The sequence below is a fragment of the Anser brachyrhynchus genome, assembly GCF_964034855.1.
Source record: "Anser brachyrhynchus genome assembly, chromosome: 12".
NCBI classification, from domain to species: Eukaryota; Metazoa; Chordata; class Aves; order Anseriformes; family Anatidae; genus Anser; species Anser brachyrhynchus.
Genome location: NC_137707.1, coordinates 11,321,696 through 11,334,608, shown reverse-complemented (window position 1 = coordinate 11,334,608; position 12,913 = coordinate 11,321,696). Strand labels below are relative to the sequence as shown.

At 35.9% G+C, this 12,913-nt stretch overlaps 2 protein-coding genes across 4 annotated transcripts in view; one reads left to right on the top strand and one right to left on the bottom strand.

The window, feature by feature from the left end:
* TDRD12 (tudor domain containing 12) overlaps window positions 1–12,913 on the top strand; it is a 68,592-nt gene that overhangs the window by 48,111 nt on the left and 7,568 nt on the right. Inside the window, exons 38-39 of the transcript XR_013938458.1 lie at window positions 7,115–7,314; window positions 10,773–10,941. The gene's annotated coding sequence lies outside the window, so the exon portion shown is untranslated. The remainder of the gene's footprint in view (window positions 1–7,114; window positions 7,315–10,772; window positions 10,942–12,913) is intronic.
* Window positions 8,545–12,913, bottom strand: part of CEP89 (centrosomal protein 89) — a 27,636-nt gene continuing 23,267 nt past the window's right edge. For 2 of the 3 annotated variants that reach the window (XM_080552743.1, XM_080552744.1), the window contains one exon: window positions 8,545–10,627. In XM_080552743.1, the coding sequence (XP_080408869.1) occupies window positions 10,396–10,627 (232 nt within the window). In that variant the 3' untranslated portion in view covers window positions 8,545–10,395. Of the gene's footprint in view, window positions 10,628–11,753; window positions 11,831–12,913 lie in introns of all 3 variants that reach the window. The other variant, XR_013938463.1, reaches the window with a different exon arrangement.

The following is a 12,913-nucleotide window of genomic DNA, read 5'->3' as shown; positions in this document are numbered from 1 at the left end:
GTGGTAAAGGAAAGAAGAAAAAGCTGTGTTATATCTGTATAAACCTATTATATTTTTGGTTTTTTTTTTGGCTTGTTTTGTTTCCTGTGACAATGAAAAATCACAGGACTCTTGAGATACCATGTATCAGTCTATTTAGTACAGAAACATATGGAGAATTGCCTTTTTTTTTTTTGTGAGAAAATGAAGTTAGACTGATGACCATAGAATGATAAGTAGGTGATCTCTTCATGCTAAAAGAGTGGCTTGTAAGAATAAAGAATTTACTTGCAATCCTGTGCAAGGAGCCTTATGTTCTCAGTGACCTTAGTGATTGTTTACTCTTGCTAGAAGACTGTATGAAACCCGTCATCTAGATCAAGCTAATAGTTCTTCCAAGAGATTTAAAAATAAGCTAACACATTTTAAAACAAGCAAGTTAATCTTCTTCCTGTGTTCCAAGAAGCTGTAAATTAAACTTATTCCTCTGTGAATTCTTCCTCTCCTTGGTGTGAAGGCTGTTGTAGCCATACTTGTGGTCAGTATGCGAAGAGGTGCAGCATGCATCATTTACTCTAAATATTCTTCTATATGCATGTAATTCCTATTCTAATAAATTAATTAAAGTTAATTCAAAGAGAATTAAGTAAAACACACAAAATGTTCAGTATTTATGGAACAGTGATGAAGTATGCCTGTACTAAGCAGAGATAATGTTAACTGTGATCTACAGAGCAGCTCATTCACAAATACCTGCTTTTTGTTTTAATTAGGGCAATCTAAAAATTTAGTTGTTAGCACTAATTATTGTGTGATGCATACTGTTGCGTATGATTATATGGAGTGCCGTACAAGTTTTGAGCCTGAAAAGTATATGGAGGCAAGTGAGGTAACTCAATTCTGGAGCATTTCCAAACTTTTGAGTAATTTTAAATAATGGAGGTACAAGTAAACTTTTATATGTCCGGATTTAAATGCTGATCAGATGTCAGCCAATAGTACCATAGAGAAAAAAATGTTCATTCAGTTTCTTGTTGACTGTTAAGGAATAATTAAGAATGAAAATGAAAGACTAATAGTTTATCCGCAGTAAGCATTTGGTAAGGAGGCACTTCCTTCTAGAGGTAGTTACCCACATCGACTTTTATATGTGAAACGATGCTTTTCAGACACTCTAAGCCTTTCCAATATTTGTCTTCTAAATTATTGTTTAGTTGGATTATGGATTAATTTTAGACTGTTTCTATGTGACATAGCATTTTTAGAGCTGTTTGAGTTCTTCAGTCTGCTTGCGTGTTCCTGATGTGCAGTTCTGCACTGAGAGATAAATACGCATTAAGAGATGGTGTATTTTGTCATGCAGTCTATTGCTTATGTTCTTGAATTTCACCCTATAGGTCTGAGTACCTATAAACCATGGTTTTTAATGGATCTTACTCTGAGTATGCTCAGCCATGTGCTCCTACTGCTGTAGGGAAGGCTCTTTCTGATACTTTGTCCTTGGTAGGTAAACACCATTTTTCTGCTGTCATTGTGATGGTGTGAGATGCTTGACACAGAACAAATGCAAGTCTCTCAAACCTACATCGTAAAACCATGCAAAAGACACATTATTTTGTTTCCAAGATCCTATTTTGTTTACTTAATTTTTCTCCTGGTATCTTATATCACAGTGAATTATGGGACTAGAATCAGAATCACAGAATCATCTAGGTTGGAAGAGACCTCCAAGATCACCGAGTCCAACCTCTGACCTAACACTAACAAGTCCTCCACTAAACCGTATCACTAAGCTCTAAATCTAAACGTCTTTTAAAGACCTCCAGGGATGGTGACTCAATCACTTCCCTGGGCAGCCTATTCCAATGTCTAACAACCATTTCAGTAAAGAAGTTCTTCCTAATATCCAACCTAAACCTCCCCTGGCGCAACTTTAGCCCATTCCCCTCATCCTGTCACCAGGCACGTGGAGACTTCACTCTTCTAATATACTAGAGAATTAGGCAATACGTTTGTTAAAGATTTTCGGCTCTGTTGTGAAATGCAAATACAGATCATGTTAGGATGTTAACAACATCTTTTAGAGCAGATAGGCTGCTCAAAAGATACTACAATAAAGTAAAGATATAACTGAAGTTTTTGCTGATTCAATAAGCTTACATAACAAGTATAGCTATTTAGATAAATTTGAAGGATTTTAATAATCTCAGTATGTAGATGTTTTTTCTTGGCATCATAACTATTAATTTCAAAATAAGTGTTTACTGTTCTTTCAAATAATAATCATTTCACGTCCTTGTGGTGAATCACAGAATTGAAGGGGTTGGAAGGGACCTCGAAAGATCATCGGGTCCAACCCCCCTGCCAAAGCAGGTTCCTTAGAGCAGGCACCTGCTCTAAGGAATATCCTGATATATCAGGAATATATCCTGAATTTCAGGATATATCCAACAACCAATAAGTAAGTAATGCTGTATGTTGTGTTTAGGAGACAAGTTTGATTTCTGACATTTCTGATATATAAATCTGAGTTTAATTTTAAATTTATCAAAACCAAATATTTGATATGTAAAGAAACTTTTAAGTACTGTGATATGAGATCTTCAGATTGTGTGTAAATATGTTGAAATTAATTTAGCACAGGAAAAAAATCTGAGCTAAAAAAATTGGGAGATGTCACTTACTGAGAAACCACATTTTTAAAGGTAAAGAAGTCCTCAAAGTACGTCTGCTCTTTTTTACTCAAGCTGATGGACACTGTAGAATTTTTTATCACATTTGTTTCCATTAGGTTTGCAGAGTGGGATGAGTGCTGAGGTATTCTAAATGGCAGATCTGTGCCTATCCAGCCAGGGATTTGTAATTGCAGAGGAAAAACTCGTAGAACAGTTGATTCAGTTTGTCCTTATAGTGGCATGAGTTTTTCATGGTGAAGAATTTTAGGAGGTTCTCTTTTCTGAGCTATTGAAGAGCAGTGTTCTAGCTAGAAAGATGCAACATCTTCATGGCTTAAGAACATAGGAAGGGAAAAGATAAGCAGCTGGGTTTAAATGACTTCCGAATCAGCGTATGTCCGGTTATTCCAGGAAGGAATTACTTGATATTGTATACAATTTATAGCTCACTTTCTGGTAATCATTGCAAAAAAACACACTGAAATATCTGCATGTCTTCTGTTTTACCTTGAGTTAATGATAAGCATTTCAGAGTACCTGATATCAACATCTATAGATAATACTTTTCTTACCAGAAGCTTCCTCATAAGCTATAAATTAGAAAATGAATTACCCGTGGTCCCCAGGATACTATAGGGCATGCTTATCTTAATGTGTATGAGCAGCAGAATCTCTCTGATATCTGTACAATAACTGAGGCTCCGAGTACATGATACTCTGCTCTGAAAACAAAGTAGTAATGCCAGTATATTTTAACAGTATTTGGAAAATGCATCTGAATTGCTTTGGTTTACTTCAACCTCTCCAGTGTTTTTGTTTGTTTGTTTTTGGAAAGGTGGTGGTGGCGTTTGCATTTCAATTTTTAATCAGATTATTTGATCCAAATACTTCCTAGGGAAAATAACGCCTTGTTACAAACAGAATGCGGTCTATAAATGGAGAAATTAAACTTTAATGTGACGGCATTTTTACAAATTCCGAATTTTCTCAGTTTCATGATAAGAATTGAAGCACTTTCCCTTTTTATACTTTGTTTTGTGAAAGGAAGTTGTAGCAGTAGCAGAAACTTCATTGTTCAGTTTACAAACAGGAGGATATTGTAAAAGGAAGCAGTGTGCTTAAAATCAATATACTCATTCAGCACTGGCTGAGTTAAGATAGTGAGTTGCTAATGTCAGGTGGGTAGCAAAAAAAGGTAAATTGGCATGGGAATAAAATGGTCAAACAATTTATTTAGAAGAGTATGTGTTTATTTGAGTAACTACGAAACAAGGCCGAGAAACATGATTTTAAAACATCACAAAGTCCTGTGGTTTTTTTTGTTTGTTTTTTTAGGCACAGTTTCCTTTAATACTCATGTACTAACCAAACTCATTTACTCGATTATGCAAAGTTCCAACACATTCACACTTGAGCGTGTTTGGAACTTGTTTCTGATTACAAGGTGATGATTTACTTAGATCAGGATAGCTAATTCTTCATTTCAGCACTTTAAGGATGCATAAAGCTGTGGTGCTTATGCAAATAGGAAAGATTATTCTGTTTGTTTCTTTCTATTACTATAGCGTTGAGCAGTAACAGCTATGGCACTGGACTATGAAGGAATTTGTTGCAGTGAGTATGAATTTACTAGTCAGACTAAATCTGGTTTTATTTCTCAAAATAATAAGCCAAATGGATAGGGAAGAATATCAATTTTAGAAGGGCTTTTATTGGTGAGACTGCCTTCATATTTTCACCAACAGACTGGGGTGGCAAGGACTAAAAAATGCATTTTAAAAGTCTGTAACAGAGTAGATGAAAATTAATTGGAAAAAGGAAGAAAGAATTAGTGACTTGCTGTCAGGCTTGGAAAAGTTTTCTCCTTGCAGGAGTTTTTCCTGGGTCTGTTCTGTTCACTGGTCATGTTTATGAAAATACTATGAATATACAGATTAGTGAACAGTACAAAATAGGGAGGATGTTGTAATGCAAAGTGAGAATTCAAAATCATTTTGAAAGCTTGGAAAATGATCTTTAAAAGCAAATAAGACTAGGAGGACTGTGACAAGGTGCAGCGTGTAGGCAAGAGTAGTCAACTGCACAGGTCAGGGATGGGAACAGCGGGTTAGCAGCAGTTCTTGAGGGAATTCAGTGCAGTGACTGGAGAAAAGAACTTCCATATTTCAGCAGAAATGGTCGTCATTGTGCTGTTGTGACAAAGGCAGCTGTGTGGTACGTGTGATCAGAACAGGAATGCAAACTGCAAAGCACGTATGAAATTATTTTGCTTTGGATGGATGGTTAATAGAATCTTAGAGAGAGGAAGGGAATAATCTTTTCTCCATGTCTATGTTGGATACGACTAGAGGTCTTGCACTTAAACTGAAGCAAGAAAGATTTACCTTAAATTTTCTTTCTAAGTGAATTTTTCAGTGATTCTAAATTTTCTGTTGTGTTGAAAACAATACCTAGCAAAGGAGGGAATTTGGAACAAATGTATTCTACTGAAAAAGCTTTATAAGACGTAACAGTTTGAATCATGAAAATCTTTAGTGGTTGCTTCCTTGTTGCTGATAGAAAACATCTTGAATGGTGTGCTTTTTTGTTTTTTGTTTTGTTTTGTTTGTTAATTCATGTCTGTGAATATTGAGTAGGCTTTGGTATGTACAAAGTGATTTCTATGCAAATCATGCAAGCTGGAGAGGTGTAAAAGTAGACCTTTGTTTATTTGATTGCTGTGGGAGGTACAGTTTTCAAAGGTTTACAATATCCATATAGTGTCTGTGAAGTACATGGTAGTAGTTGAAATTTAGAAAACAAGTACAACATAAATGTGTGATAGAAGGCTTCTGTCATCTTCGGGTTTTTGACTTAAAGGCAGTTGTTTTACAGTTTTTTGATTTTGCCTTCAATACTTTTTCCCAATGCTGTTTTCTGTCATGAACTTCATCCCATTACTTAGTTTGCCTTGGCTCAAAGGTTACTGAAGTAATTTATTTCCATCCTTGGATGTTAACAGAAAAGTGAAGAATGATTACAAGTTTTGTTTCTTCCGTAGTTTTCACATGTTAGTTAGAGAAGAAATCTGGAACTTTGTATTTCCACAAAGCTCCCTCCAAAGAGGACGAACAGTAAATGTCAGATTTTTTGTTTTCTTTTGGTTTAGCACCATTACATTTTTGTGCATAGTAGCAGGAGTGGAAACAAACTGGTCAATGGCTAGTATTACATACTATTAGGGAATTAAAAACAAGTGGGAGTGGGAGTTCTCTTTCACTCTGTGGAGAAAAGGTAAAGTAACGAGATCCTAGTAGTTGATTGGAGGTCAAACTGCAGTCATGTCTAACAGTGTAAGAAGTAATATCTTTACATTTTGCACAGATTATCAAGCTGTTGAGTTTTTCGCCTTTTTTTTTTTCCATTTAACTACCTACTCCGCTGAATCAGGGTGAACGTGGCCCTCCTGCTTTGTTGGTACAGGTTAGTTGTGTGTTCTTTTACAGGTGCTAGCCAAAGAATTTTTACCAATTGTGAGGTGGTATGTGATAAACATAAATGCAAAAGAAGCAGCCAGCAGGTGTAAGGTACTTTGTTACACAGTGAGTACTTTTTCTGTATGTAAAAGTATAACATCTCTTGCTACCAAAACAGAAATTGGTAGACATTGATACCATATTGAAATCAAGTACTGCTTTTATATTATAACCCTTGCCCATTTTGCATACTTCTTCATGCTCTTGTTTTTTATACCAGTACTCAGTTTAGTAGATACTCGTTTTTTCTTAGCTTATCCTGTTGTAAAGAGCTCAGTGTAGTGGAATGTGGCAGCTTTGGATTTGAGGAGCATTTAAATATTAAATGATCTATGGCCGTTGTCATTATCTCCATGCATAAGGATCACAGGCTTAGTAGGAGCAACTCTGAAAACTACAATTTTATATGCAAAGTCTGAAAAAGAACAACAGAATTCCTACTACTAAAAACTTTTGTGGCTCCAATCCATGTGTATAGTAGCAGCGTGGCAGCAACCCCTAAGTAGGAGCAGAGTCCTGTTGTTTTATGCACTGTACAACTACATCAAAGCCCTTAAAGATACTTTCTCCTGTATTGGGTTTATGTGGCAAGGTATTTTATCAAAGCACTTCAAAGTGTGCTTCTGGTAGGAATTACAAGATGATCAAAATCATATGACTGCTGGGGAGGAGAATCAGTAAGCATTAAAGTGTTCAGAATACTTGTACATATATGTATGCAAAATGATTACAACAGTGAAGATGACAAAATGTAGATAGACCCACACTTGTTGTGAAAGTGGTATGCTTCCTTTTACCTTTGATTGATTTTCAGACCACAATTAATCCTCAGTTAAAAGAATCTGATACTGTTTTAAAGGGAAGAACACATACCAGCAGTTATTTCTCATTGGTTCATGTTCAGATCTTACCCTAACTTGACTTGTTTGCTTCTGACTTGTGTAGCTCCTCACTTTCCTATCTTCTTGTTGACTACTGCAACATGAAGCTAATGACCATGGAGAAGAATCAATCATTTGAAGCAGGAGGTAGCCAGTGTCAGGGAATATCAGTACTCCAAGTGCATAATAATGCAAGTACGATATCTCCCCTTCTTCCCAGTGGCTGCAGAGACTCGACTTCCATATTGTTTCAGAGAAAAGGAGGTAAGGAAAATCATTCTAACCTTAACAAAGTCAGTTGTGCATTCTTGAGGAAGAATAGACTCCAGATAATCATTTCTATGTTAATAAGGCCAAGTAGCATTCCTGGGAGGGATGGACTTCTTAAATATCTTGTTAACTGTCGCAGTTGACACTGTGGTGGGGCCTGTAGGAGTGGCACACCCAGTATTATAGCTCAGAAGAGGGAGATAGAAACGAGATACTGCTAGTTTTTGGCCAAAGGGAATGTCTCTTTTGTTGGCATGAACTTCTTAGTCAGACCTCCCAAACGTTAATCTTCCACCACACGATGTTTTTGTTTTGTTTTAATATGACTTTAAGAGGAAAAAGGAACAGATGGTAGTCATACTTGGCAGTTAAAATAAAACGGTGTAATACTGTCTTGCACGGTCACTTCACGTGAAGTTCCTGGTTGCCATACCTGAGATCTGCTGATCCTGCATTCTTAAGCTGATACTCCGCACCCTTGTGAGAAGCATTTATTTCTCTGTTCTTGTCTGTCTATTATCCCTTTACTTATAATCTGTCTGTTTTTCCTGCTCCTTTACAAAATAAAAATAAGTTTCAGAAGCACTGTTGGTATCAATTGTTTCCTTGACAGGAGTATAATATATGTTACCGTGTACACTTTCCAGCACTAGTGTCTGATTCAATGATTGTTTTATCATGGTGTAAAAACATTGTTTCATTGATCATCTTTATGGAATTAATTTGTAATGAGAAATTAAGAAGATAAGGAATGTTGTCTATTAATTACAAAAAGATGGATCTTATTTTCTATGACAGCATATATTTGGTATTGATAAACAAACAAGTTCTCAGTCTTCCACATGGTAATTTAATTCTAACCTAGCCTATTTAAAACCCCTTTTTTCTGATTTCAAATGAAACCAAAGTATTCTGTAACTTGTTTTAGTGAGTTGACTTAAATCAAGGCTTCTGCTGGATAAATACCTGTGTTCTAAGGCAATATATGAAAAAAAGTGTGCTCCACTTATATTCAGTATGTGAAATAAAAGGTCCTTGTATTGGAAGTTAAGTTCAGCCCATCTATCTTTCATTCAGTGTCTGTGTTGGTTACATTGCATTTTCCTTTGGTTCAGGCTGAATTTATTTACCTAATCCAAGTTGCAATAAAACGTAACTTAGCAACTGTGTTTATAGGTATATTAACCTAAGGACAGAGTGAAGGAACTCTTTTCCCAGTAGTAGAAAAAAAAACAAAACAGTTTATTGAACTCATATTAAATAAAAGTGTACACAGTTCTGGTAAGTAGAAAAATAAGGTGTTTTCTGGCTAGTTATCACAATTTTGTGCAACTTCAATCATCATTCTGAAATACTACCAAAACTTCTCTCAGACCAGTTGGACAGAAGTCTGCCTAGGTGCTACCTCCATGGATAGCAGTTAGTGCCTTCGTGATAAATATTATATTGCATGATAAATAGATTAAGCAGTGACAGGGAGGAGACGCTGCATTTTGTACCGTATTTGGAAAGCCTGGCAATCCAGTGTCAATCAACTTTTTCCACTAGATAACCTTTCACTTTTATAACACCAATTTTCAAATAGCATGTAATTGCATCTCATTTGATTTGTAATGGCAAGTTGTAAAAGTGCTTAAAGCTTCTTAACCGTGTTTGTTGTTCACATCCAGAGTTTAGCATCTACCTTGGGTGACTTTTACAGGCACTTCACTTCAATGCTGTCAATGTATGTTTGGGGGAGCATGTTTTACAACTTAAAAATGCGTCTAATTTTTCAGTATTTTTATTTCAAAATACTGATAAATCTCCAATATTGATTCCTCATGGGTCTACCTTACTGTGAACGAAAATGCCTCAGGAAAGCTAAAAACTTTCTAGTCCCTGACAGTCACAGTATGTATTCCTTTTAGTATTTCACTTTTTCAACTCTTTTCATTAACTTTGATCAAAGTTGATGAGATGCTTCATATTTCTAATGTTACAGAACTGCTGGTCATAGATTGTATTGTTAAATTTTTCTGGTTCCATTTAGGTTTTTGTTACAGAAATGAAGCAACAAACAAAAAGCTAGTCCACAAAATTGAATGTGAATTCCAAAATGAAAGTCATACTCCATATTGTTTCAATATTGATGTGCAGTATTGTTGAAAAGCATTTATTATGAAAATAAAGGTAAATGTGTATCATACTAATCTAAGGACTGGCATTGCTGCAGAGAATGCTCTGGAAAAAATAATTCTGGCTTCCTGCAAAGCTACTGAATTGGAAGTGAGAAAGACCACTCAATTTGGAGGGAGGACTGCATCCTCTGCCAGATTCTTATCCCTTTGGCAAAACTACGATAGGAAACTTGTTGAGGCCTGGGCTCTTTTAAATCTACTTTGTGGACAACTGTGCATTCAGGCACCACAAGTTGTCATGAGGATGTTTCTGTCCTCTTTGCTTCACAAATATTTCTGTCCGTGAGAAAACAAGATTTTTTGGCTGGCAATTCAATCTAAGAACATACTTGAAACACAGAATGTCAGGATCCTTCATCACCAGCAAAGAGAACAGACAACACCGTTTTTTTTTCAGCTTTGGTCATGATCTATATTTTATTTGACAGTTTGTGGGGAAACGCCTGAAATTTGGCCTTTTAATTAAAATATATAAAATATATAAGAGACATTATCACAGGGAGGTTTTCTCTTTTCCTGTTCAGTTGATTTATAGCACATTCTATGTGCTGTTTCTGTGTTAGAACTTCAAGCTAAATCATTATTATTTTTTATTTTGTTAACTATGTACTTGTGGACTTACGTTAATTTAGAGCTGTACCACATTTTGCCTGAATAAGGAACAGCCTTTTCTTTAAAAAATGTAATTCCAGGCTAAAATTTAACTTCACTAATATTGCTGTAGCTGGAGAATATCTTGCTGTCATTTTGAGGACTCTTAACAAAAAAAATTGAAGAGGGTAAATGTCCTACTGCATTGTGTTGTTGAAAAAGTCAAATTCAGGCACATAGTTCTCCGTTCTTCTGTGATAATCCTATCTTTGGTGATATGCTTTAGGCATCTTTATTCTTATCACTAAGATTCTTGGTGAATTTCGTTCTTAGTAGGTGATGGTTTCACATCACAGTAGCTAAAATCATGTCCATAAACCAGGTCCTTCTGAGAGACTTCATCCAAGTATGACTCTTGAACTGTGACAGTATTCCACATGTCGTTTTTTCCCAGAGATTTATGTAAGAGTTCTCTCATTCTCCTGTTTTCTTTGGATGTGGATTCCCAAATGACTTCAAGTTCACCTTCCACTTTCCTAGGAAAAAAAAAAACAGCATTCTTAATTTTAAAACCACTTTTCTGCAGTACGTAATTACAGTATATGCATAAGCAAATTATACGATGTATGTATTTAGATGCTTGAAATGTTCTGATTGAAATTAGTGTGTTTTTTTTTAAAGGCCGGTAAATATAATGTTAAGGGAGGACATGATCAGGAAAAAGAAGATCCTGACCCACATAATGAGTTGGATTAAGGCTACCCAAAAGAGCAGTGCTTGTGAGATTCAAATATTATGACTGTCTTCGAATCAGGCTCTGTTGTGACTGCAATTCTGCTTCCTGTAATAGGTATGTTTCTGTAACACATGCGCTTTTCTTCTGCCAGATGCCAGGAGTTCTGTATCTTGTCCACTCAGAGGCTAAAAAAAAGTCTGCTCAAACAGACGGTCAGTTCAGATTGTGCTCAGCTAAATGCCTCTTTTTGTGGAGGCCAAACAGAAGTGATGTCAACTTTTGGGTTGTTTTAGTTAGTGGTGGTGAGTGGGGATATGAAGGACAGTCCTGAAGGCATTATGTTATTCTTTGTATGCTAATTTCTCTGACTGCCTAAGCATAAATGAATTATTTATTGTTCTTCTCAAGAAAAAGGTTACTTGTGAGCATGGCAGCTAACGCTGTTTAATAATGCAGTATATTCTAGCCACAGACTTTTTAGTGAGTTATATCTGGTCATGGTTAAGCATTTGGGTTTCCTCTGACTCACTTCTAATATATGTCAAAATACAATTTAATCAGAAAATTGAGATCACTTGAAGTGAAAAACAAAAGCATTGCATGGAAAATGAGCACACATCTTAACACTGTAGAATTCTGCTAGCCCTTTACACAAATTCTTATGAATTGTGAAAGTGAATACCACTTTCTAAAAATGAGAAAGAAACCTCTGTAAAACATAAATGTAAGATTCAGTGCTGTCAAATTACATTTTTGCCAAAAGATGTGTACTAGCAACTGTATAATCAGCACTTCTTATAGGATCCTTCAAGATCAATTACAACTCCCATTGAGAAAGAAGTGGTAAAAAGTGGCCTTGAAATAGTAGTAGCTCATTCTGTGTCTCACCTTATGAGTGGATATAAAGACAGAAATCAGAAAAATACCTTACGGAAAAGGCATTAGGATTATCTTCATCATATTGCTTGGAATGAACTTCAGGTGGTGGTGGTGATCTTAAGAACTGAATTAAAGCAAAATAAGGTAGGTGAAGGCAGTACAGTTGCTAAGAGTATCCCTGAAACTCTGCCCAGGAACATTTGAAGCTACATTAACGATTTGGAGCTTTCCATTTCTGCCAGGTCTCTAAAAAGCTAATTGAGAAGCAATCTCTCATTTTTCAAACATCAAAACTGTAGCTGACTTTGTTCTCAAGAATTGTATTTCCTGTTGACACAATGATGAGGGTGTCTGATAATACTACCAATTACTCAGTATATGCTTCAAAATACTTTACAAAGGCAGCTATTCTCAGCTTATATTTTGGGGGATGTAAGGCACAAAGAGTCAAAGTTGTGTGATTGAACTTCCCCTGCAAGCCATCCTGAGATTTACCCTGAGTTTGTTTATCTACTTTCTAAGGTCAACACTCTCTTTTTTAAAAAAAACAAAAAACTTGTTGAATTGTTAATGCTCATATGATCCTGAGGGAAAGTCAGAAGTAAAAAGATAAAACCAAAGATGACTGAATTCTGAGTTGTAGTTCAGTGTTGTCAGCAAGGCTCCCAACTGGGACAGGTATGAGACCATCCAAGCTATACTCATTGTCACTCTACAAATACAGTTCAATAGCAACCGCATCAATTTTTGAAAAAAAAAAAAAATAGTTCAAAGAGAGGTTTTAAAAGCACCAATGTGGTTAGAATGACATCAGTATCAAGAAAGCATGCATATAGAGGGAATGGTGTATCTGAACTTTTCCTGGAGGATTAATTTTTAAACAAAGCTGACATACAGAATCTGAAAGTGTTTGCTGACTTTCCTTTGGACTGAGCAGTCAAATCATGTTGTTGTCAAGGAAGCATATTGCAGATAATCCTTGCTTTGCACACAATATACTACAGTCAGAAGTAAGCCTTCAGTGTGGCATAACAGACAGCTTTTATAGTTCTTTTTTTTTTTTCTGGTGAGCATCTAAGAAACAGCAGTCACAGTCTAATTGTAGTTAGAAAAGTGTGGGGTTTTGACTCTGCAGGTTTTTGTTTTAACATTCTGACCCAATGAAAAGCTACAAATACATTCTGCTTGTGTTGGAGAGGGGTAGTCT